This window comes from Gracilinanus agilis, chromosome 2, assembly GCF_016433145.1.
Source record: "Gracilinanus agilis isolate LMUSP501 chromosome 2, AgileGrace, whole genome shotgun sequence".
In the NCBI taxonomy this organism is placed as follows: Eukaryota; Metazoa; Chordata; class Mammalia; order Didelphimorphia; family Didelphidae; genus Gracilinanus; species Gracilinanus agilis.
The window spans coordinates 624,985,820-625,012,495 of record NC_058131.1 but is presented as its reverse complement, the minus strand read 5'-3'; the positions used below and the strand labels follow the sequence as shown (position 1 = coordinate 625,012,495).

The 26,676-nt window shown below is 38.6% G+C and overlaps 2 protein-coding genes across 2 annotated transcripts in view; one reads left to right on the top strand and one right to left on the bottom strand.

Annotated features, from left to right (window-relative positions):
- LOC123238174 (nebulin related anchoring protein) overlaps nucleotides 1-8,545 on the top strand; it is an 88,875-nt gene extending 80,330 nt beyond the window's left edge. Inside the window, exons 36-39 of the mRNA XM_044665594.1 lie at nucleotides 3,400-3,507; nucleotides 5,533-5,844; nucleotides 7,345-7,476; nucleotides 8,052-8,545. Of these exons, the coding sequence (XP_044521529.1) occupies nucleotides 3,400-3,507; nucleotides 5,533-5,844; nucleotides 7,345-7,476; nucleotides 8,052-8,255 (756 nt within the window). The 3' untranslated portion in view covers nucleotides 8,256-8,545. The remainder of the gene's footprint in view (nucleotides 1-3,399; nucleotides 3,508-5,532; nucleotides 5,845-7,344; nucleotides 7,477-8,051) is intronic.
- Nucleotides 8,546-9,156: 611 nt separating this feature from the next.
- Nucleotides 9,157-26,676, bottom strand: part of HABP2 (hyaluronan binding protein 2) — a 32,617-nt gene continuing 15,097 nt past the window's right edge. The window contains 10 exon segments of the mRNA XM_044660181.1: nucleotides 9,157-9,177; nucleotides 9,179-9,343; nucleotides 11,479-11,615; nucleotides 15,292-15,426; nucleotides 16,747-16,889; nucleotides 18,503-18,755; nucleotides 22,205-22,302; nucleotides 22,993-23,164; nucleotides 23,679-23,798; nucleotides 25,203-25,319. Of these exon segments, the coding sequence (XP_044516116.1) occupies nucleotides 9,157-9,177; nucleotides 9,179-9,343; nucleotides 11,479-11,615; nucleotides 15,292-15,426; nucleotides 16,747-16,889; nucleotides 18,503-18,755; nucleotides 22,205-22,302; nucleotides 22,993-23,164; nucleotides 23,679-23,798; nucleotides 25,203-25,319 (1,361 nt within the window).

Sequence of the window (26,676 nt, the reverse complement as noted above, 5' to 3'; positions counted from 1 at the left end):
TGGAGAACTCGTGAACCTCTTATGAAAGAGTACTTTTGGGGGGAGGGCATGTGGGGTGTGTACAATTGGATCAAGCGCAGTACACGGAAGAGTGTCGAGGGAAACTGACCTTCCTGGGCAAAGAAAGCCATTGATATTTGTAAGGCAGCAGAAATAACTAAAAATCAAATGGCTTTAATGTGTGAGGATGAGGACAAAACTGAGCATACTGTGATCAAGAAGAAGAGAGCCCAGGGTTCCCATCAAAGGACCTGCACAATGTAAAGACTCCCAGTGGTAAGGCAAAAACCTCAACAGATTAGAAAAAAAAGGGAGGGGGGAGAAGAAGAAGGAGGCAGGAAATTATTATAATATAGCAAACAGTATACAGAGGGAAGTTACCCTGGGGGAAAGGGTGCCAGTGAAATGAATTGGGAGGGATGGCAGTGAAGTTCTGGATTCCTGATCCCATTTGGAGCAAGTGTAGTTGGGCTTTCCATAACTAAACAGGTAGTATTTACTTAAGTCTTTCATTTCTTTTAAGTCTACATAGGGTATGAGATAGGCTAGAAAGATGGGAACTTGGAGTTGTATTTTGGTGTTCCAGGACTCATCTAAAGTGGACTCATATGCAGAATGCATCACCTAGTATTTACTTAAACCTTTAATTAAAAAAAGTCTATAAAAGGTATGGGATAGAAAGATGGGGACTAGAAAGATGGGAACCTGGAGTTGTATTTTGGGGTTCCAGGACTCATATGCAGAATGCATCACCTAGTATTTACTTAAACCTTTAATTTTTTAAAAAAACGTCTATGTGGGATAGACTAGAAAGATGGGAACCTGAAGTTGTATTTTGGGGCTCCAGGACTCATCTAAAGTAGACTCAAATGCAGAATCACCTAGTATTTACTTAAACCTTTAATTAAAAAAAAAGTCTGTATAGGGTATGAGATAGACTAGAAAAATGGGAACCTGGAGTTGCATGCTGGGGTTCCAGGTCTCCTCTGAAGTGGACTCATATGCAGAATGCATCACCATGCAAAGAGCTGCTCTGCCAAGGAAGACGAGGAGTCCCTGTGCCATCTCTGGCAAAATTGCTTCTCTTCAGGTCTCAGTTGCTTCCTCTATAAAGTGAGGGCAGCACACTAAATGATCTTTGTGGTCCTGTCTAACTCTAACATGGTAGGGGCTCAGTGTCTATTAATAACAGTTGCCATCTGCATAGCGAGCACTTCATGGTTTGAGGAGTTGTTCCAACCACATTTGATCATCATGACAACCTTATGAGATATGCACTGCAAGTATTTTTTTCCTCACTTTCCAGGGGAGGAAACTGAAGCCAGGAGAGGCTTAGTGAATCCCCAAGGGCCACTCTTTATAAGTTGGGATTTGAACTCAGGTCTTCCTGGCTCCAAGTTCAGGATTTTATCCATTCTGCTATGTCGATGATTCCCAAAGTGGGCACTACCACCCCCTGGTGGGTGCTACAGTGATCCAAGAAAGCGGTGATGGCCACAGATGCATTTATCTTTCCTATTAATTGCTATTAAAATTAAAAAAATAATTTCCAGAAGGCTAAGTAATATTTTTTCTGGAAAGGGGGTGCTAGGCCAAAAAAGTTTGGGAACCACTGTGCTGTGTTGTCTCTCTAATATCATGGTGGTAAGGAGTTTCCAGGTTCAGTAAATTGAAAATCATTTTGTTTACATTCTTTTGAGGAAACTCCTTGGTTCTATGATGTGAACAGGAGGATATCATGTAGAATGCTGGTCATTCCCCTCCTACCTCTCGTGAACACCTCACCCTTGACTTGGACTGCAGCATACATAATTCAGACATTTTGCCTGTCTGTATACATAACCACGATCCACATGGATTTGTATGGTTATGTCCCCAATGCCTGGTGCAACCATTGTCACTTAGTAGGGACTAAACAAATGTTGGTTGGTGATGTGGATGGCATTGGCTGTAACGCAATAGATCAGCCTTGGATTGGGTTGCTCATCTCCAACACGTTGACCCAGCTAAAGTCTTAGTAATAATGCATTGTGATGATATTTTTTTCCAGTTTACCCATTCCAACTTCTCTGATCAATGTTCTAAGCTTCCCTAGGAAAATAGAAGCCAGTGGCACAAATCTCATTTTTCAAGGGGCACAACTAAAGGCCCCCCTCCCCACCTAGCCCACATGGGCCAGTGACCTGCCCTACCTGACTTACAGAAGAGTCATCAACAGAGCTGGGCTGAAGACACAGCTTTTCAATCTGCTGGGCTTATGGTCTAGCAACTATTTCCTGCTGCCTCTCTTCTCTGTGGATGAATAAAGGACAGCTATCCACTGAGATCTCCATGCGACACCTTTCATGGATCCTCTCAGTTATTTTTTGGGAGAGAAAAACCTCTTTAATACATGAAGGCTATGAAGAGTTTGATGCCTATATTGGTAATGTGGAGCTCTACCTGAGGACCTCCTGAAGGAAATGATTACAAATACCTGGGGGGTGTGTAAGTGCAACTTGAAAGGGAAAGCATAAAAGGGGACCCTGATAGAGGAAGATATTAAATACATGGGGCACATACTCAACCAGGGTTTTTGACAGTATATTAAATGCAAGTGAAGGCTCTTGCCTAGATGTTGGCACCAGGGGTGGAAACTAGATTTAGGGTACCTCAGAACAAAAAATGGATTGTATGGCATCAAAGTCAGTTTGAAAAGGTTCCCACAAAGCCAGAAAAGCTAATGAAAATACATATGCTGAGACTTTAAGACCAAGATGTTGGAAAGGTTTGAAGAGTCATTTTTTTCCCTTGAAAATGTTCATTCTGATGTTCAGATGCCACAAAACCCAGGAGGCTGTGTCAAAAGTCAATATGGAGGGGTGCTATGGGTGGTGGAATCAGATTAAGAGCCCTGAGGAAACCTGGGTTCTAGTTCTGACTGAAATTCTAGTTCAATGATCTTAGGTAAATTGATTTACATCTCTGAGTCTCAGTTTTTATCATTTGTCAAAAGAAGAAAGTAATATTAATGTCATCTCACAATTTGTGTCATCTCACAGTTTTATAAACTGTGGAATATTATATATGTATAAAATGTTATTTTTCAGTGCAGAATGCACAGTTTTATAGACTATCAAGGAGAACTCCAGAGTGTTTTCCACAGAGTGGGTGCTCAATGAATATTTGCTGAATGAGTGAATTCAAGAGTGAACAAATTCACAGACTGAAGCACTGATCACTATTCTTGTCTGTGTTTAAAGAGCCCAATCTAAAGTAACCACAACTTCAGGAAGGCATTTGGTACTTGCAGCAAACTTATGGAACACTTAAAGCAACTTATTCTCTCTCTCTCTCTCTCTCTCTCTCTCTCTCTCTCTCTCTCTCTCTCTCTCTCTCTCTCTCTCTCTCCCACCTTAGAAAACATATAAGACCTCTTGGGAACAGATCCGAGCAGCTGGCTATGACTTCAGGCTGGATGCAATCCCTTTCCAGACTGCAAGAGCCTCCCGAGAAATTGCCAGTGATGTAAGGAACGCTGACCCAAGCCTCTTTCTCTGCATCCACTATCCCAGACTATGTAGCTTTACTGTGATTTGGAAACAGATAGCCAGAACCCAGGGAAAATAGATCCCACTTTGTTCCCTAGTTATAGATTTCAATGGAAACTGTTCCAGACCTTAGCAAGGAGTAGTTTGGAAGGAATGTACTGAAAAATGACCTGCTTAAAAGCAAATAGTGCATAAAATCAATTAACAAGGAGATGAATCATGAACTTTATACCAACAACAACAACAACAATAACAACAACAAAGCCTACTTTGAAGGAAAATCTTGGATTATAGCATTTCACTCTAGAATGGGAAAGCAGTGACTGTGAGGAGAGACATTTCTCTTCCTTCTGTAGCCATATATAGAAGAGAAGGGAAAGGGAATAAGCATTTATATAGCACTGTGCTAAATACTTTTTATAAATATCATCTCATTCTCATAACAACACTGTGAAATAGATGCTGCTATTATTCCCGTTTTACAGTACAGAAAATCGAGGTAAACAGAATTTAGCTCCCCCACCCCCCAAAAGAGTTAAGTGACTTGCCCAGAATTGCACAGCTAGTAAGTGACTGAGGCCAAATTTGAATTCAGGTTTCCATGACTCCAGGCCCAGAGCCCTATCCACCGAGTTAGATAGAAAGATAGACAGACAGACAGACAGATAGATAGATAGATAGATAGATAGATAGATAGATAGATAGATAGATGAATGGAGAGATAGATGGATAGACAGATAGATAAATAGACAGATGGATAGATAGATGGATAGATGAATGGATAGATAGATGGATAGACAGATAGATGGATTGATAGACACATAGATAGATAGATAGATAGATAGATAGATAGATAGATAGATAGATAGATAGATAAGGATAGGTAGATAGACACATACATATACATGTGCTTTTTGTATTTATATACATAAATATAGACACAAATATGTGCATATGTGTGTTTATCCTGAGTTCAAGTATGGCTTCCAATACTTACTAGCTATGTGAACTTGGGAGAGTCATTTAACCCTATTTATCTCAGTTTCCTTTATTTGTAAAATGAGCTGGAAAAGAGAACGGCAAACCATGTCAGTATCTTTGCCAAGAAAATTCCAAAAAGGAGTCATGAAGAGTCAAACATGAGGCAGCTGGGAGGATCACCAGATTGAGAGACAGGAGGCTCTAGGTTCAAATCTGGAGTCAGAAACTTATTAGCTGTATGACCCCAGGCAAGTCACTTCACTTAACCCCCATTGCCTAGCCCTTACCACTCTTCTGACTTGGAGTCAATACACAGTATTAATTCTAAGAAGGAGGTAAGGATTAAAAAAAAAAGAGTCAGACATGACTGAAAAATGACTGAATATTAACAATTATATATATATATGTGTATATTTATGCCATAAATCATAGTGATTGGGAGTCCACTGCGATGGTCTGGCAAATAGGGATGTCACAAATGAATATTATATTATATTACATTACATTACATTATATAATATTATACTACATTACATTACATTATCTTACATTATATTATATATTATATTATACTACATTATATTACATTATCTTATATTTCATTATATTATACTACATTACATTACATTATCTTATATTTCATTATATTATATATTACATTATACTACATACATTATCTTATATTGTATTATATTACATTACATTACATTATATTATATTATACTACATTACATTACATTATCTTATATTTCATTATCTTATATATTATATTATACTGCATTACATTACATTATCTTATATTTCATTATATTATATATTATATTATACTACATTACATTATATTTCATTATATTATGTTATGTTATTATATGCTATCATATGCTATATGATATTGTTGTTCTGTGATATGTTATGTTGTGTTATATTATGTGTGGTATCCCATCCCATCCCATTACATTATACCAAATCATCCCTCTGGTGCCAGTAAACAGGCAGTGAAGTCCTCCCTTCTTTCCTGCAGTTCAGGTACAAGGAGGCCTTCCTGCGGGACCGGGGCCTTCAGATCGGGTACCGCAGTGTGAGTGATGACCCAAGGACGAAGCACTTCCTGGCTGTGGGGAAACTCCAGAGCGACAATGAGTACAAAAGGGACTTCTTGAAGGGGAGGTCGCAGTTCCAGAGCCGGATGGACCAGCCTGGGTTTGTCCACGCCAAGAGGAGCCAGCAGCTGGCCAGCGATGTGAACTACAGACAGCCCCTGCACCAGTACACCTGGGACCCAGAGCAGCTCCACCTGAAGCATGCCCAGAGAGCCCACCAGCTGCAGAGCGACGTGAGTGGGGGACTCCGGGTTTCCCTCCAGCCCTTGGACGCTTCCTCTTTTTCATACTCTTCAGACTCCAAAGTAGCTCGAGCATCCCTATCCTCATTAACTGGTTCGTCACTGATAGGACACAACAGAAAGAGCATCGGAGTGGGCAGCCTAAGCATAGTTGTGGACTAAGGGATGGAGGAGGTCTCAGTCAGGAAGAGCCTGGTTCAAAAACCTTCCTCAGACATTTACTCATTAGTGATTCCCAAAGTGGGTGCTATCGCCCCCTGGTGGGTGCTGCAGCGATCCACTTTTTTTTTGTATTATATTCTATTCTGAGTTCAATAAATAGTATCATAATTTCCAGGGGGCGCTAAGTAATATTTTTTCTGGAAAGGGGGTGGTAGGCCAAAAAGTTTGGGAACCATTGGTCTAAGCCTTTCATTGGATAGAGGAGGAAACTGAAGATCAGGGAGTTTAAATTATTGCCCAATGTTACCTAGGTAATGAGTCTGAGGCAAGATTAGAACCCAGCTCCTCTGACTCCAGGGCCAGTATCAATCTGTAGGTGTGACTACTCTAAATGTCAGTTCCAATTATTCTTTTATTAACAATGTGATGCTATAAAGGGGTGATCAACTGAATGGCTTCAAAATATTTCAGTGGAACGTGTTTCGATCACAGTTTATAGATATTTGGTCGGGGTTAGTGCCTAGTATTTTAATGCTATTATTGTGACATGACATGTACCCAGGAACATTAGATAGGCCATGGTTCTATATATTTCACTGGAGGATGCTGGGCAGTGTGAAATTTGAGTTGATGCAGAAACATAGAGAAAAAGGATTTTAATCCTTTTTGTGTGTACCTCATGGGCTCCTCTGGCAGTCTGGTGAAATCTGTGCACCCCTTCTTGGAATAATATTTTTAAATGCATAAAATGAAATACATAGGAATATAAAGGAAACCAAAGGTTAGTGAAGATAAATTTTTCCTCATTCAAGTTTATAGCCCCCTGAAATTTATTTATAATCTCATTAGGGATCCACAAACCTGAGGGTAAAAACACGACACAGATTATGAACATTGAATATTAGTCATTTTAGAGCTCATTCAAGCCAGCCACCCTGGTTTTACAGAGGGAAAAACTGAGTCCCAAAATAGGAGGATCCATTACTCAAAGTGATATGGCCAGTTAGTGGTAGTGGCTTGATTAGAACCTAGACCTTCTATCTAGGTCTATCCTAGTGTCCTTTCATACTTTCTCCTGTTATAGTAATTCTTCCAATGAAAAGAGGGAAGGGAGAATGCTACGAGGAACCTGTAAATCACTGAGTTCAACTCTGGATGGGAGGTATCTTTTCATACAAGATGAAGAATCTCATGGCATCCTTCATTGGCAGAAAAAAAATTCTTGACCCACAGCTATTTTTTTTTTTACCCATTATCTAACTCATCAAAATCACTCCAAAACCCAATGATGTTTTCCTTCCTCCACTCTCTTTCCCCACCTCTATCCAGGTCAAGTATAGATCTGACTTGAACTTGACTAGAGGCATTGGCTGGACTCCTCCAGGCTCCTATAAAGTGGAAATGGCTAGAAGGGCTGCTGAACTGGCCAATGCTGGGTGCCCAAGACCTCGGGGTCTCTGCGTAAGTATTTCAACTCTAATTTGCCTCAGTCAGTGGGGCAGCTGTAAAAGCCACAAGCTCATCCTGGTTTCCTTTTGAGTTTGTTTTTGGCTGTCACTCAAGAAATGTGAAGTAACATGCCCATAAGGCACCCATTTTGCTGGGTCCAAGATGACCAGGCACAGGAACCACACGTTCAGTCTATCAAAGGGCTCGTCTCATGTTGACCTGAGGAAGAAAACTGGGCAGTACCACCTCTATACCAAGCAGGAGCAGCCTGCACTTCAGATTCACAAGTTTTTTATTTTATTTTTAATTAATTATTTATTTTAGTTGACAAGTTCTCAGGGACTCAAATGGCGGCAATGGCTTTTTTTTTTGTTGGCTTCTTTAGAGGAGAGAGGCCATACCCAAATGGGACACTGGATTTTCCTTTCTTTTCTTACTTTAAGGGTTTGGATTTTGGTTTGGGAGTGGGGTTGGGGAAGGGGCTTTGGAAAAGGAGAAGTGGAAATTGTACATGTTTCTAAGGCATCTTAGACTCTTCTTAGGAGGGCTTTGGATTTTACTAAGATGGGATAATTTGATTTCCACAGGCAGGGCCTGATCCATCTGGGGAGGAAGACAATAACCAGGGAAATGTGAACCCCGATGCTACTGAGATTCTGCACGTCAAACGGAAGAAGGCACACCTGCTTGTAAATGAGCAGCCCCCATGCAGAGTGTTTGACAATGAAACTGGACACAGAAGTAGCCCCCTTTTCCCTAGCCCTCAACCTCCTCAAAAAGGCACATTTTAGACTCCTGAGGCTCGGAGAAATTGGCCTCATATGCCAGGAGGGGTTCTGAATGCCCAAAGTACATGACAGTGCTCACCCCCTCCTCAGAATTTTTTAAAGTCAGCCTTGATACATTAGGGTGTTTTTCTTACTTATTTTCCTTAAAAAAAATTTTTTTGAACACAGTGGTATCATGAAATGAAATGTAGATCTTTATTTTTCAATTCAACATTTTAATATCCTGAATTGAATGTTGGTTCTGTCTAGCACTTGGTCCATGTATGGTGGTGAATAAAGGTTGTCAGACATGACTGGAGTCACTTTGGTCCATTCTATAAGGGTCCATGTTATCATTGTTCTTGGGTTGGGCCTGTGCTCTTAAGAATGGTGATTTCCAGGCTACAAAGTCATATGAACTGAAGGAAACAATCCAGACGAACTTGTGGTCTTTTCCTTGATTCTCTTGGAAATGATGGGAGACAATTGAGGAGCAGGAGTGGGTGTGAAGAACTATTGTGAAAATGCTAGGTTGAGAGTCTTGGAGGACAAGACAGACTCAGTATAAACTGAGAAGTTATGTCTATTCAGCCCCATTGAAACTCTAAATTGTTTGGCTCTATCTGGAAAGGACCTTGGAGACCACCCAATCTGATGACATCCTTCCCCTTCGTTGTACAAATGAAGAAACTTGGGTCCCAAGAGGGGAAGTGATTTGCCCAAGGCCAGCCCAACTAGTTAATAGAAGAGTCAGGAATAAAACGTGTTTCTTGGCTACTCCTGATTAATCCAATGTTCTTTCTTCCTCTGATTGCTTGCTTCTTGGGAGTGGCCCTTCCTTGTTAGTTTTAGATTCAGCCAACGAGGCAATAATGTAATGAAGAGGAGTAGAGGATGAAGGGGCTGTAACTTTTGCCTTTATGAGCTACTGGTTCAGGAACCATCTAATATAATTCAGATTCTTCACGAATGGTATCTTTGATCCAGCTGTGGAACTTGGGCACTAGAGTATAGACTCCTGGTTTTTTCCCACATCGAAAGCCCCAGCTCACAACCCCATAGAGATAATATTTGCCATCCCTTTCACAGGTTAAAGGGCCACCAGAATCACCCTAGAGAAAAATAAGATAGTTAGCCTTGTCATGATAACAGAATTGTTGGTGAGGGGGATGGGGTGGGTGGGAGTGGGGGTGTCTGCCCTGAATCTGATGTCAGAAGAAGAAAGGGATGAATTTTCATTACTCTTGATCCTAAGAAAGGAACAGAAAAATATTGTATATTTTCCCCTAGGGCTTGTTCCCTATATCCATATCCAACCACGAAGACTTTTTGACCATCCTTATGGTTGGATTGGTAGCCCCCAGAGGCCATCCTATCTGTGGCAATAGGGGATAGGGATATAATGGATGATTCAAACAAAGAATGCCCAAAAACTTCACTTTAATCATTAGCATCAATTTTCTAGCTTCTCAAACAATATATAGCATAACAATAGGATTAAAGATTCTTATGGAAATCTGAAGAAGAGACATTGGTATAGGGCCAGCATGGTAAAACAAAAAAGAACCCTTGACTTTGGGTGAATTTCCTCTTTCATTACTTATTTATAACTTGGACAAAGTATTATTTCTCTGTCCTTCAACTTCCTTATCTCTGACCTGGAAATTAGAAGTACTTGCACAATCTACCTCCCAAAGTTGACATGAGGAAACCAACATGTTGTCCATGACTGATGGCATCTGAACATTTTGCACCCACAGTCACCCATCTCTCTTTGGTGAAAGGAGGGAGACTTTTTTTCCCATCTTTTCTCTTAGACCAAATTTGGTCATTAAAACTATGCACATTCTGTTTTATTTTCTTGTTCTCTTGGCTTACATTATTGTGTATGTTATTTTTCCTGGAATCAGTTCTTAGGTCTTCTCATGTTTTCCTGAATTATTCACATTTGTCATTTTTCCTTAATGTAATAATATACCATTAAATCCACATAACACATTGGTTTAATCATTCCCTAGTCAATGGACACTCTTGCTTTGTTTCCAATTCTTTACTACCACATTAGATATTGCCATGAATATTTGGCTACATACAGCATAGTTCTTTCTGTCTTTGGACTTCTTTAGGTATATGCTAGAAATAGGTTCTCTGGGTCAAAAATATGGAAATGTCAGTTACTTTTCCTCCTGCATAAATACAAGTTACTTTTTATAATGGTTGGAACAATTGCCAGCTCTATCAACAGTGTACTAGTGTGCCTGGCTTCCTAAACTGCCCCTTCCTCATTTTTTCTTCTCTTAGTCAGTTTGTTGGGTGTGTTTCCTCTTCTTTCCTATCACAAAATCTAAGGTGGATATGTCACTTCCACCTAAGCTTCTAGTTTCCCTGCCCCAGATATTAATTTTCTTAGTTTATCAAAACAGGTTTTGAATAACAACAGTTCAAATTTTCATCTACCTTTTTAAGCATAAAAATATCACAAAGAGAAGTCAAGAAAGAATTAGCTTCTTTGCTTTTGGAAGAAATAAATATTTAGGTGACAAAAGTTTCCCATTTGAATTTCATATCTTGACTTGAGGCAAATATATAAATCAAAAAACAAAAACCAATCAGCCCTTGTTAGATGTACTCCATCCCTACCAAGGAAACCCTCATTTCTATATATTTAAAGCAACATTTTAGAAATTTAAATTCTGGTTCTTAGATATCATAATAATGAGATGTTCAGATCCCAGATTTGCTTTTCTCTTCTATAACCCTTGCCTTCATTTACAATAGTGACAAAAATAACCACCTGTCCTATAAGTCTTTCATTTCTTGTCCAAGACTGTAATTCTCATCCATGCTTTCTGATTTATTTCTGGAAGTACTCCTATGAATTACCAGAGGGACCCTTCTAATTCCCAGCCCAAGGCTTAGTACAGTAAAGCCTGTGGATTTTCATGGAATTTATAATATTGACATGAACAGTGTCAATATGCCCAAGTGCAGTATTATATGCCTGTCATTACATGGATTCTGACATATTATTTGTTCAAATAATTCTTTAAAATGCTCAAATGTTCTTGAAACACAAGGATTATAAATTGAAATGGCATGTTTAGCCTATAAGGATCCTTTCCTTCAATGTACATCCTGCCTCTCAATGTAGGGGTTATATGGAGTTCATTCTATAGTACTACATTTTTTTAAATAAAACATACCCCCATCCCACTCAACCAAATTTGATTAGGGAAATATGACATACTTGGCAGGAGTCCGTCCCCTGTGTGCCTGCACAGATCATGGTGTCATCAATCAAGTTATCATATTGGTCAGGTGCATTACAACGAGATTTGGAGATCAGTATGACGTTAGCATCCAGGAGATGTCGAGATGCTTTTCCTATATGAGAAGAAAGGTCAAATGTCATTCTTGTTGAAACCTAGAGAATCTTACTACTCTCAAGGTTTTTGGAAGAAGTCACAAAATTTGGGAAAGAAGAAAGAATTTTCTAAGAAACAGAAATACTTTTGAGAATATTAGACATTCTCTTAAGATAAGTCGATATGTTAATACTGCAAGAATTCATGATTTTAGGTGTCAAGTAATTCCGTCCAGTATAAAGCAGAAAGCAAACCCTCTATTGCTTAGGAGATGTTTTAAGAGAATTACCTGGGACTCGGAGAGGGCTTGAGTGAAGGCATAGACCTAGTAAATGTCAGAGTCCGAATTTGGACTCAGGTCTTCCTGACTCCCAGTCAAACACTCTATCCATGAAACCAGATTACCTCTCCTCTCAAGATAAACAGCTCCCCTCACCCCATAAATCAGATTGTCAACTTTCCAGTGTCATAATTTTCCTATTCTCAAAATATGGAAACCAACTCATATTTTCTTTGTTTTGTATCATCAGTCTTTAGTTACAAAGGGTCAAATGATCATGGCTGAGATCAATACTATTCATAAAGGGGAAGTGGACAGGATGCTGAATTTGGAATTAAAAGATGGGTTCAAAATTTGACTCATTTGCTTTCTATATGATCTTGGGAAAATTATTTAATCTTTCTATACTTCAGTTTTCTCATCTATAAAATGAGAGAAATACACTAGATGATCTTTAAGGGTTCTTCTTAAAAAGGAAAAAAAAAGATTAAAAAATTAAATGAAAAAAAATTTCATTTAACAAAAATTTATTGTCGCCTCTTTCCCCCATGTTCCCTCAAGGATTAGGGAGAAAGAAAATCAGAACTTTGTGACAGATATGCTTATTCAAGAAAATAAAAATCTGCCATTGATCACATCCAAAAAATATATGTCTTATTTTATCATCTGTCAGGAGTTAAGTAGTATACTTAATCACTGGTCCTCTGGAATTGTGGTTGGTTATTACATTGACAGAGTTCTTCAGTCTTTAAAGTTCTTTTTAAATGATATTATTTTTATATACATTATTCTCTGGATTCTGCTAACTTAACTCTGCATCAAGTCATAGAAGTTTTCCCAGGTTTCTCTGAAACTATACTTTTAGTAACTTAAAAAAATAGTATTATCTTAGTATTTAATCCTATTAATATACTTTAATTTGTTCAGACTTTCCCAATTCATGTTCAAACTCTAGGTTTCTAGTTCTTTGTCACCACCCTCCCCACCTCCTACCCGCCCAAAAAGCTGCTATAAATATTTTTTGTACATGTAGGTCCTTCTCTTTCTTTGATTTCATTAAATTAAATTAAATAAATGGGTAAAAGAATAGGTCAGAGGATATGCACAAATTAGTGACTTCTGGGGCATGATTACAAAATTGCTTTTCAAAATGGTTGAACCAATGCAACAGCTCCTAACAGGACATTAATGTATCTGTTTTCCCACAGAATCTCCACCATTTGTCATTTTCTTAAGGTTTCCAAGGAAATGTTAATAAAATGCTTTGCAAACCTTAAAGTGCTCTATAAATACCACTTGCTATTTATTGTTACTATTATTGGTTTGAAATTTGTGATTTGGGGGCATCAAATAAATTTGTATCACTAGAGATTTCAACTACATTATTTAAAAAAAGCTCATTTAGTCACATCTGGGAGGGACCTTGGAGATCATCATCTAGATCATTTAGATTGTGAGCTCCTTGAGGAAAGGACTGTCTTTTGCATCTTTTTGCCTGGAACATACATAGTAGGCACTTAATGCTTTTCACGCAGGAGCATTTGTGATTCTTTGTTTTATGTTTTTCCTCTTAGCAAGTCATATAATCAAAAAGTTAAATATATTTTGGTTGTGTGAGCTTAATTAACATTTAATTACATTCAGCTTCAATTAAAATTTTTAATTGATCTTAGTCTGCTAGCATGACATTTGATGAATAGTAACAGATTGAACCCTCACTCTTACATACTAGCTAATAAGATACCAATTTATTTTTGTTAAAATCTTCAAGTAGTTTTTAACTCAGTATCAATTGGTATCTATACCCAGAACGTAGTTTAATCCCTTCATTTTTATAGATTAGGAGACTGACATATAGAGAGGTTCAAATGATTAAACCAAAATAACACAGAAGAAGGTGGGTCTCCTGATTCTAAAGAAAGAAGAAGGAATAAAATGAATGAGCTTATTAAGAACCTGCTATGTGCCAAGTTTTACATACATGAAAAGCAAAGTGCTTTAAAATATTATTCCATTTGATCTTTGCAAAAAAACACTGGGAGGGAGGTACAATTATTATCTTCATTTTATAGTTGAGGAAACTGAGGCAGCCAAAAGTTAAGTGACTTGAACAGGGTTATACAGTTAATTAAGTGTTTAGGCTGAATTTGAAATCAGGTTTTGCTGACTCTAACTGCATCATCCTATCTACCTACTACCTTTAGGCTAATTTTCTCTCATTATTCTGCAATGACATTTAGCCAGATTCTTGCAAACTAGAATTTTATATTATCCATTCATTTATTTATTCAAAGAATATTTGTCGAGGAATATTTAATATTTACTGAGGGAGTGTGCTAGGAGTTGGGGAGGCTACAAGTTAACATAACCCAGTACCCCCCCACCCACCCACCACACACACACACCACCATAGTAGTTTGAAGTTTAGACTCCAGATATTTTCTCTTTTCTGCTTTTAGAAGAAAGTCAGACATTAACAAAAGAAAGATACCAGGAATCTTTGAAAAACCAAGTCTTCCAGCATGTCCATGGATGAATACAGACTAATTTGGTCATGTATCTCTTCCATCCCCACAACATTTCAGAATGAAATAATTTCAGAGATTGATAGATTTAACCTCAAAGGCCAGCAAGTCAATTCTGACCTGGCAGAGAATTCTCTTCACAAAAACATCCAACAAGTGGTTATCCAGATTTTGTTTAAAGACCTCCAGTTAGAAGGAACGCCCTCTCTCCTTAATCTTACTTTTGGGTAGCTTTAGATGTTACGAAGTTGTTGTCTCTTACATTGAGCTACAATCTACCCTTCTGCAATTTACAGCACTGAATGCAAGAAGGCAGGAAAAAATTTTAATTTGAGAAATATTTATGAAATAAATAAGATTTTCTGGTCAACCCTGAATTAACTAAAAGTCAGTTAAAACTCCCTTTTGGCCAATCAAAGTGGTTAACCTGGAAATTACACACATGTTTTATTGTCATCTCTTAATCCATTTAAATCTGTTTTAACTTCAATTAAATAATGAGGAGGTGAAGGGGGAGAGGAAAGGAGAGAAATCAATTTTTGCTATGTTCCTAAAATAAAAGCTAGGTTTGAAATAATGCAATTTTTAGTTCTCATCAAGTAATTGAAATAATACTCCAGGTCCCTCTTTTCTGGAAAAAAAGATGACCCTAAGTATCACAAATACAGGGCCCTGCTTTTCAAACATTGTCTAAGAATGGGCAGAAGAGATAAATAGCTTGTGTGGAAACTTAACAAACTCTTTTAGTATCAATATTTTCATTTCAATTTTAGAAGGAGGAATTCTATCTCTGAAGTCTGATTTTTTGTCCCTGAGGAGACTTGTTCAATCCAACTGGGGATGAATGGGCGCAGCAGGGAGAAACAACATTTATTCATTGAGGATCTTACCTGTTGATGTCATTCCCCATCCAGAAATGTAGCATTCTGTCCCAGTAGGAAATGATTCCTCAGATAAGCATACTGTCTTTACATATTTAGTTTCTTGAGCACAGTGACCATTCACTGACTTTAATTTAAGCAAAGCTAAACACCAAAAAAAAAAAAAAAAAAAAAAAAGGAAGAAATGAGAAGCTGCTATCAAGAGAAGAGGTGGGGGTAGAAATATCTGGATTTTATCATTCATGTTGGTCTATGGTTAATCTTCTAAGAATCAGGGACTTGCTTCATTTATACTTTAGCGATGACTTCTATGGAATAATGGGCATGTAATAATAATTAACATTGATACAATGCTTTAAGATATAAAATAAAGATATTATCTCATTTGAGACTTACAAATGAGTTATTTTTTTGCTGTTTTATAGTTAAGAAGATAACATTCAGAGAAATTAAATGACAATCAGACAGGATTCAAACCCAGGTCTCCCCTATTTCTAGGTACAATACCCTTTTCACAACTATTCTAGGTAAGTGTGAAAAGTCATAAATGTCAAGAAAGCTCTTATTTAGGAGACATGCATATAGTTTGATTTTAGGAAGTCCACAAAATACCAAGTGTCCCATATATTTTCTCTACCTATTTGGTTGAGACCTGAAATATCTTAATGCTTGTTATTCATCTAGCCTAATTATCTGATCTCTGTTAAAATTTAAATCTTCCTGGGAAACATTTGAAATTGTTATCAGTCATTACCACCTTTAAGTTAGTTTCAGATCCCTTGGGTTCTAAAGTTCTAGAGAGCTCCAGAGCACAGCACTAAGAGTTCATGTCTAAAGATAAATTTTAGTCTTTAATCAATTAAATGGTAGGTGGGTAGTCTGGTTGCCCCCTACTCATACTGTGATAGCCAGTTGTAAGGTTTATCTTGAACATAATCACATAATCCTAGTGTTGGCATCTCAGGGCAGTTAAAACCTAAACTAGCTTTACCCACAGGAGCTGTCCAAGTACCATTGGGAAAATTCTGTCTCATTTCTTGGTCCCCAAATCACATCACCTCAAGGATACATCAGGCACCCACGGGAGTTTAAGGTCTGCCTTTGTGGGGGAGTGACCAGTGAGGAAGAGCATCCCATCACTCCTTTCCATTTTGGATGAAGCAGAGTGAACAAATGTGTGAATGGGTAGTGATCTACATCTTTCAGGGGCTGATCTGTATCAAGACAGATAGTTCCCTCCCTGGGAATTCCTTAAAATAATAAAATCATAAGCTAGGTTCCCTTCTCCTACCTACCCCACCAAATTCAACTTGAGCATCATTTTAAAGAGACTCCTTAAATGCAATTGAAAATTTCTAGGCTTTACAATGTTTACAATCAATAAGAGGTTTCTAGAATTTTCCATATCCAAGCACTCAGGAAAATACATCCAAGAATTGTGACCCTACAATAGAATATACTTGCCAATATCATTATAGGGAACCTGGCTGTCATCATAATAATCTGGGTGGGAAAATATCTTCTCCACCTTAAATGTCTGTTCATTGGATTCAGGTTTAATCAGGTCTTGATCACCAAGAACAACTCGTAACTCCTTGGCTTTTAACCTATAAGAGCAAAATTGGAGAGAGGAGAGAAGGTTGAAATAAATATCCTGCTATTTTTTTATTTGGAAAACCCAGGCAAATTGTTTAGTAGATCCAAGACTGTGTAATATATTAGAATTTTATACTAATTGGCTCCCAGAAAATATTTGTGGGTAATAGACCACTTCTTCCATCTAATTCCATCAATGTTACCAGTGGGTCGAATTGTCAGGGAAGTTTTCAAAATTTTAGTTGATAATTATATCTTCCATTGTTTCAGTTGTTCTGATGCTCCCCAACAGCTTAGATAACCAGGGCTAGATTCTACGTACCTAATAACTCTCATATTTGCCCTCTTGTCTCCTTTATCACTCCCAGCACTCTAGTCCAAGCCCTCATCACTTGTGCCTGTACTACTTCAATAACTTGCAGGTTGATCTCCCTGCCACAAGTTTCTCCCCCATTCCAAACCATCCTGCACTCAGGTGTGAAACTTATATTACTAAAGCATAAGTCTGTTGCCTCCACCTGCCCTTCCAGTTCAATAGGTATAAAATCCTCTGCTTGGTATTCAAGGCCTTTCATGATCTATCCCTGTCCTACCTTATTCTTTCCTTTTACCTCACTCCAACCCTCATATTCTGAAATCCAGTGACACTAGTCTCTGCTTTTCCTCACATCGCTCAACTCCAGGCATTTTTACTGGATGTCCTCCATGCCTAGAACTTTTTCCCTTCTCATTTCTGCATCCTATCTTACCTAGCTTCCTTCAAGTCCCAACTAGACTTGACCTCTACAAGAAACTTTTTTCAATCCCCCTGAATGCTAATGCCTTTGCAGATTATCTTCAATTTATTGTTTTAATTTTGTCTGATTTGATGAAAGACTCCCCCAATAGGTGATAAACTATTCTATTACCATGTAACACACATAAAATTAATAATGGGGGCTTCCTGAAGTGGCTGGCTATTTCTGAGCAGAGGGGCCACCATCAAATTTTGTTACTCTGACAACTGTCTGTGGATAGGACAGACTGGTCTTGGCCCTGAATTTATTAAACTTCCAGTACTGGGATGATTTCCTTTGGAGAAAAGAAAACCTCCTTTTGAAGGAGGTACTTATAACTGATTCAAGTAAATAACATGAAAGGACTGGATGTATAGAGCAGAGATCGATTCATCTGGTCAGAATAACACTAGTATTTGGAGACCCTTTATTTTTTTTCTGATGGCTTTGGAAGATCTCCTTCCCAAGTCATGTGTCCTCAGCAACTACTAAGAATTCTGCCCAGCAGAATGGAACAAAAGAATGTAACTAATGGCAAAGTGTTTAGGCCACCATGTCTCAATAAGGATTCTTTTCTTGGAGAAGAAACTTATCTATGTCAAGAAGCCATAAATCTACTGTCCAATGATAAACTTCAATAGCATTTAATGGTTAACAAAGCATCTTTCCTACAACACAATGAGGTACATAGTACAAGCATCATTTTCTCCATTTTATAGATGAGGAAGCTGAGGCTCATAGAAATTAAGTTTCTTGCCTATGATCACTCAGCAGGTAAGGATCAAGACCCTAGATCTTTCCTATGTTTGGGTTATGGGAAGGTGGCCATTTCCATATCTTGAACTTACATTACGCAGTGTGCAGCAGTGACAACCCAACAGGGCTCAATGAGTATGCCTCCACACAAGTGCCCTTTCGGTGATGAGATCGTCTGTGGTGAAGTCAGTTGGAGAGATGCCTGCCAGGGGTGTTTCCCCGGAGTACTCTTGAGACCTCCATAGATCCTTTTGATTTTTGCATCTAGCTCTGGCATCCCACAGGTGCTGAACATTTGATTTGAAACAGAGAGATCAATAGGCTTCCATGGGGACTCGGAGACATCTGTAGTAATAGAGCAAAAACAGGATCTGAATAACATCATAACTACTTGCCCTCTAATAGTTCCATCTTTCTTTCTCCAAGAATTCAGGGAATGCAAATTGACTAATATAGATCCATTCTGGGGCACCAATCTCGGGGTGATTTTTATGATCTAGTTTATTTAGTACAATCTCTTCATTATTTAGACAAGGAAATTGAGGCCTGGAAATTAAAATGACCAACATTGCAAGATACTCAGTGAAAGAAATAAGTTTAGGAACCTTATGTCCTACCTCATTAAAAAAAAATAAGCTTTACAGTTTTCCAAGGGCTTTATATACATTTTCTCCTTTGATTCTGACAATAGCTCTGAGAAGCATGAAAGTGACAATAGTTCCAAGAAGTATGAAAGGCATTTTAGATGAAGAACCTTATAGTCAGAAAGAGAATATAACTAATAATAATAACCAACATTGACATAACCCTTTGTAGAGTCTTCAAATGTTATTTAATTTTATCCTTGTGATAAATCTGAGGGGGCAATTATTATCTCCTTTTTATAAATACATAAACTGAGTCAGAGAGAAATTAAGTGACTTTCCCAGAATCATATAGCTAGTCATTGTAAGAGACTGGGTTTAAACTCAAGTCTCCAGGTTCAGAACTCTATGCAATTTAACTGAAAAAGCAGTAAAATAAGAACTCTGGTTCAGGCTTCTGGACCTTGATCTCTTTCACTTCTCCAAGGCCAATGGTGCTTATAGGGGCTAGAATACCCTGGATCCAAATGATGACCCAAATGACATCAAATTAAGCCCTATCATAGGTACCTGCACCTATCCAAGGCCAAGGGGGCTTATGGTGGGTGGAACCCCTGAGCACCAAACAACATCAGGCTGAATCCCTGTCCAAGGCCAGGGGCGCTTATTGGGACATCTGATTCCCTCCAATGAACAGCCATCAGGTGAAATTCTATTAGCTCCCCTCTGTGTAGAGCAACCCTAAGTTTTCTGTTCATCTCCTCAAACCCAGCCTAGGGGAGAGAGCAGAAGGACCTTGACTTTTTCTGTATAAAAATCCTATCCCTCACTATTCCAGGGAAAAGTGATTCCACTCCCCAAAAGCAGCAGCCGCTCCACTACCACCAGATGGAGCCGCTTCTCCCCAATAACCCCAATAAAAATCTTTGCCTGCAATGAACAGAGCTTGAGTGACAAATTCTTTTGGAACGAGACTGAACCCTGAACATGACAATGTTTTAACATATTCATAATGATAATTTCTCACTGGCTAGATCTTAAACAACCATCTTAAAAGAAGAGAGAAAAACCCCTCAGTCCCTGTCATTGAATTTGCTTTAATCTTTCTCTACAAATGGTTTTAAAAAATACTAGGCTAGGGGGCAGCTGGGTAGCTCAGTAGATTGAGAGCCAGGCCTAGAGATGGGAGGTCCTAGGTTCAAATCTGGCCTCAGACATTTCCCATCTCTGTGACCCTGGGCAAGTCACTTGACCCCCATTGCCTACCCTTACCACCAATACACAGTTTTGACTCCAAGACAGAAGGTAAGGGTTTAAAAAAAAGATAGAAAGAAATACTAGGCTAGAGACAAAGAATAAAGAGGACCTAAGGGTTCCAGAGGACACCTCTCAGGAAGAAGTAATGTCTAACAAAGTGCAGGGTGCTAGCCAATCTTCATCTAAGCAATGAAAATCTAATTTCCCCCTAAAAATCAGCATTTAAAGACCTAAACCTGAGGGCTTTCTCTGCTGCTTTTTGTACCTCTTTGTGGTAATGGTGAAAGTGGGGACCCTGGTGGCAAAAGAAGGGGTTTTTTACAAAGGCTGAGAAGTGAATCAAGAAGGCTTTGTTGGAGGAAGAACAGGGAGACTTTAAGGTCCTCCTGGATCCTAATGGAAACAAATAGGAGGAAGAAGAAGAGGATGTGAAAGACCCAGAAAAATTCATAAATATGAACAGCATCAGAAATAGAAACCAATGCAACTAGAGACAGAACTGTGTCACCCCTGTTAGAACTAAATTTTTTAAACTAGAAAATACCCATATAAACTGGGACAATCCTACCAGAATGTACTCTGCTGTCTGTAGCTGCTTCTCTGTTGACTTGCAGGCTGGCTGTAGGAGCTAGGCTTTTTGGAGGAGACTGAGGTGGGGCTGGAGAGTATGGATTACCAGTAGGGGAGGAGCTGCTGTCCAAAGATGATTTTTTGCTTTGTTGATCATAGCTACTCTGTTATCCAGAGGAGTAATGGCTCTGATTCCATTTAGTCATCTACAGAGAGGAAGATCTGGAAGGAGGACACCACTGTGGTCACTTTATACATATCCTTGGCTGGACTGGCTGTAGTCTCCCAGACCAGTGATGGGCAAACTAAGGCTCGCAGGCCAGATACAGCCCCATGAAATGTTTTATCCCACTGCCTGACATTATTCCCAATCTGATGAATACAATGAGTAGGATACAACCCAATGAAACTTCAAAAGAGCTGCCTTTGAAACAGACTGGCAGATGAGCTTTTCCTTTCCTTTAGCCCCCTCTTTAAAAAGTTTGCCCATCACTGTCCTAGACTAAAAAAAGGCAGACTAGCCTCACTGGGTTTGGTCCCATCCTGAGGTCTTACTGGTGCAGTGGTTTCTGGATCCTTTCATCCTCCCTCCTCCTCCTTCTTTTCCTCCTCCTCCTCCTTCTTCTCCTTCTCTTCCTCCTCCTCCTCCTTCTTTTCCTTCTTCTCCTCCTTCTCTTCCTCCTCCTCCTCTTCCTTCTCCTCCTCCTCCTCCTCCTTCTTTTCCTTCTTCTCCTCCTTCTCTTCCTCTTCCTCCTCTTCCTTCTCCTCCTCCTCCTCCTTCTTCTTTCTTCTAATTCTTCCTTTCCTCCTCCTCCTATATCTCCTCCCTCTTCTCATTCTTTCTCTCTGTCTCCATCTGTCTCTTTCCTTTCAGACACCATGTTTTGGCCTTTCTTTGTATTCCCTAGGCACAGTGCCTAACACATAATAAGCACTTAATTAACTTGATTGACTGTTTTTGTATCTGTAGCACTGTGCCAAGTACATAGTGAGCACTTAATAAATGATTGTTGATTGATTGACTAGACTGTCCCAAGAGTCTTTTTTTCTTATTCCTTTAAAAATAATTGTTTATTATTTTTATGTTTGAAGTAATAAGAATTTTATAATTTATTTAATTACTCCTATTCTTCTAACTTTGAAATGTGGTGGTTCTATGATCCCTGTTAATCTATCCTTTGATTAGAGACTTCTAATGAGGAAGAACTGCGACCTGAAGGGATAATCTCTAAGATGTCTTCCTGCTATAGTTTATGGTTTATGACCCTGACTATTATACATATAAATATATATAAATATATATTTGTAAGTATATACTATATATATATATATACATATATATATGAACAAATGTCCATACATTCAGACTTCCACCAGCCTTACCTGAGGATGAGCAAGGAGTGACATCACAGAATTCCCAAATCACTGTGTTCTTGTCCAATTTAGCAAAGCACCAAGGACTTTTGTCACCATCTGGATTCCTGAAAAGAATGTATCCCAAAATAAATGAATCAATAGGATCAAAAATCAAGGAACCATTTGAACAAGACTAAGGCTGTCTAGTTCCTATTTCAGTTATTAATTCTGGAATCTTAGAGTTGGAGGATGACCATAGAAATAATTCAGGCTTCCAACCCAGTGCATGAATCCCCTCTCCAGAATCCCTCGACAATAGCATTCCGCCTCAACTAGAAGTCTCCTACCTTATGGGGTGGAAAGAAGGAAGCTAGATTATTAAAACGTGATCACAATCTCTCTCTGTTCTTTTTTTCAGCCCATAAGGAAAGGCTAAAATATCCACCTCCCTACTATGATTGCCCCTCTTCTGAGAGTTCCTATAAACATGCTACGGAAAACTAAAGGGTGATAGAGTAATAATAATAATAGGCATTTATATAGACTTCCTATGTGCCAGGCACTTTGTTAAGTACTTTTATTATCTTTTTTGATTTGTACAACAAACCCTGAGAGGTAGATGCTATTATTGTTCCCATTTGCCATTTGAAAAAACCGAGGCTAAGGGACTTACCTATGATTACACAGTTAGTGTCTCAGGCCATATTTGACCTCAGACTTTCCTGAGTCTAGGCCCAGTATTCTGTCCATTACAAGAATAGGAGAGGAAGAAAAAGAAAATAGTTTCTGGAGACAAATGATAAAGTCTGTTTTACCTGCAGTAGTTGTGTTCACCAATATCATGTTTCTTGGCATCTTCCATAAATATGTTATAAGCCTCCTCTAAGAGTAGGTAAGAGTTCCAGTGAAGACAAGTGAGGTGGCTAATTGTCTTACTGACTTTCCCCCGGTAGTTGAGGCCATTGCCTTCATAACAGTCATCAGGACCTCCAAGAGAAAAGACACACATAAAAAATGGTTATCCTTCCATCCTTCACTTGGGGAAGGGGAAGGGTATCTGCTGGCAACAGGGGTAATGTTTCTTCTGTGTACTTTTGCTAAGCTGTGTGCCAATGACAATGCCCCAGAAAGTAGATGGTTTGAATATTCCAATCTTCCCACCAACATTCAAAAAAGGTAATCTTAATATTAGAGAACTGGCCATGAACAAGTTCAGGATGAAGTGCCCTACTAGTCCAAATTACATGATGAAAGTCACATTCAAACTGGGTAAGCTTAGTCTCCTCACAGAAACAGTCAAATAAAAAATCAACCACACATCTCATTTCTGTTCTAGAAAGGAAGAAATAGCAGGTGCAGAAAATGCAAGGAATTCCAAGCTCTAGGGACCAGAACTGGATCATATTTTAAGTAAACTCAGACACCAAACAGGAGACACTGGATGCTTCCCAGGAATGTTATTTGGGTCTCTTGTCTTAGATATAGGAAGTGATTGTTATACCTATTTCACAGAATTTCCCCTTGAATCCATCAGGGCAGCTACATGTAAACTTGGATCTCCGCCTGTTCCGCCTGCAGACACCTCCATTTTTGCAGGGATTTGGTCTACATGCTGGATTGACTGTCAAAACAGAAAGTGGCATCAGCAAGTTCCTTTATATAAAGAATGCATAGCCTTGGATGTGAAAGGGAGATGGTATCTCCTGGCTCATGCATCAGGATTACATCTTTTAGTGAAGAAGAAAGAAAAATCACTTTAATGTTTGTGCAGCCTAAAATACCAGCTATAGTCCTTTCAGCAGGATGGGAAGGCATGGCCACTGCCAAAGGATCCAGGGCTTAGGTTCCTGGGAGCACAATAATAATTTAGATTTTCTGGTTCTTCCTCAAGCACTTGGTGGTGATCTGCCTTCTACTTAATTTATTTTTCCAGGGACACTAGCCTTTTTACAGTTCCTTATCCCATATCTTCCATCTCCCAATACCCATCTAACAGTAATCACTTAATGAATGGTTTTTGACTTTTAGGAATTCAGTTGGTCAACACCACTGGAGGAGCATTCACTGGACACCCAGTCTATAACACTTGAAAGAGATACTGAGGAAATTAATGACTAGACTCTGCCTTTAAGTATTTTATAGTTTCATTGAGGAGACAGAACGCACGTACCCAAATACTTTGGAAGCAATAACGAATGCAGCTATGCAAAAAGAATACATAGATGAGGGATCTAAAAAGAGACTCAAGAAAAGTTTCCTGGAAGGAGAGAGTTTTGAGTTGATGTCTTTGAGAAAGGAAGGGTATAAGTTGGTTGTACACCCTCAAGTGTACTAAACATCACTGGAATATTATTGAATGACAATCTATAATACTAGACTCAAAAGCTGTCTAGCTTCCTTGATCATCCAGGAAAGAATTTTCTACTGCTTTGTCTTATAAATGTTATCATTCAATATCTACAGACAGCTCCAATTTAATAATACAGCAAACACTTCTTAAAAGGCTACTATTAGTGGGTCAATTTGCTCTGTGCTGTGCTAGCTATTGAATGTATGAAGTTAGCATAACAAAACAGTTCTTGCCTTTGAGGGATTTGTCTTTTACTGGGGGATGCTATGAGTACACTGAGAAGCAGATACAAGTCAACTGACTAGATACAAGTAGATACAAGGTAATTTAGGGAAAGAGAAAGCTCTAAAAATTTGGGGAATATGGAAACGCTTCCTAAAAGAGATGGCCCATGAGATGTTTTAAAGGAAGCTAGGGATACTGAGGATCAGAGGTAAATATATTTTAGATATGGAGGAATGCCTTTTCAAAGGTTTAGAAGCTGAAGAGTGCATGTTTCAGGTAGTTCACAGCAAAAAGACCAGCTTGTAAAAAAGAGTAATGCAACATAAGTTTGGAAAGATATGCTACTTCTGCTACTTTCCTCTATCTTGCCTACTATATACAATGTCAACTTGTTTAAACATAAGTTCAGACTAAACAGGTTCTTCTCCAGTTCTCCCAACTATGACTTACCTTTTGAGCAATTTGGACCCTTATATGGATGGTGGCAGGCACATTTGTAATAGGGTGGAGTCCGGATAACAAGACATTCTCCTTTGCCACAACGATTATTCTGGCATGGGTTGAGTACTATAACAGATCAGTAGGAAAGTGGGGGGAACAAATATTTATTAAGTACCTACTATGAGTACACTGTGCTCAGCAAAGGGAATACAAAGATGAAAAAAATGACACGGTCCCTTCCCTCAATCAGCTAACAATTTAAAAAACAAAGAAAATCTGCAACACTGATATCTAATAGAAACCCCACCAAAGATCTTAATGTTGATTTGGGTGTATTTTTCTCACTGTGCTGGCTTTCACTTATAAATGCAGTGGTATTCAACCTTTGCTTTGATTTACAGCTCTAATAGCAATAATGAGCTTCTCTAATGTCAGGGTGGAGTTAGGTATAGTCTGTGGCTATTGAAGAGAGCATTCTCTATAAGAAGTTAACTCAAGTATGTGTGAGATTTGAACCTTCAAATTTGGCTCCTTCCTGCTAAATGGAGGACTGATTGAAGTAGGGAGAGACCTGAAGCAGACAGATCCACCAGCAGATTTTATTTATTTATTTATTTTTTTAAATCTAATGAGAGAAACTTTTTTTTAATTTTTTAATTTAATTTTTTTTTATTTTAAACCCTTAACTTCTGTGTATTGACTTATAGGTGGAAGAGTGGTAAGGGTAGGCAATAGGGGTTAAGTGACTTGCCCAGGGTCACACAGCTGGGAAGTGTCTGAGGCGGGATTTGAACCTAGGACCTCCTGTCTCTAGGGCTGACTCTCAATCCACTGAGCTACCCAACTGCCCCTGCCACCAGCAGCTTTTGCAACAATCCAGGTGAAAGATTTGAGGCTCTATGCTAGAGAGGTAGCAGTGTCAGAGAAGAGAAGAGGATTTATATGAAAGATGGTGCAAAGGTAAAATTAAAAGACCTTGTCAAAGGGAAAAAGGACCTATCCATAAATAAAATATTTATTGTGGCTCTTTTTGTGATAGCAAAGGATTGGATTTTGAGGGATTGCCCATCATTTGGGGAATGGTTGAAAAAGTGGTATATGATACTGATGGAATATTATTGTGCTATAAGAAATAATAGGCTGGATGATTTAAGAAAAATCTGGAAAGATTTACTGATGCAATGAACTAATGCAAAGTGAACAGAACCAAAAGAACATTACGCACAGTATCAGCAATATTTCTTGATGAATAACTGTGAATGGCTTAGTTATTCTCAGTGATGCAGTAACCAAGACAATTCCAGAGATTCATGAGGAAAAATGCCATCTGCCCTATGAGAAAGAACTGATAGAGTTTGAATTCAGACTGAAATATACTGTATTTAATTTTCTTCCTTTCTTTCTTTCTTTCTTTCTTTCTTTCTTTCTTTCTTTCTTTCTTTCTTTCTTTCTTTCTTTCTTTCTTTCTTTCTTTCTTTCTCTC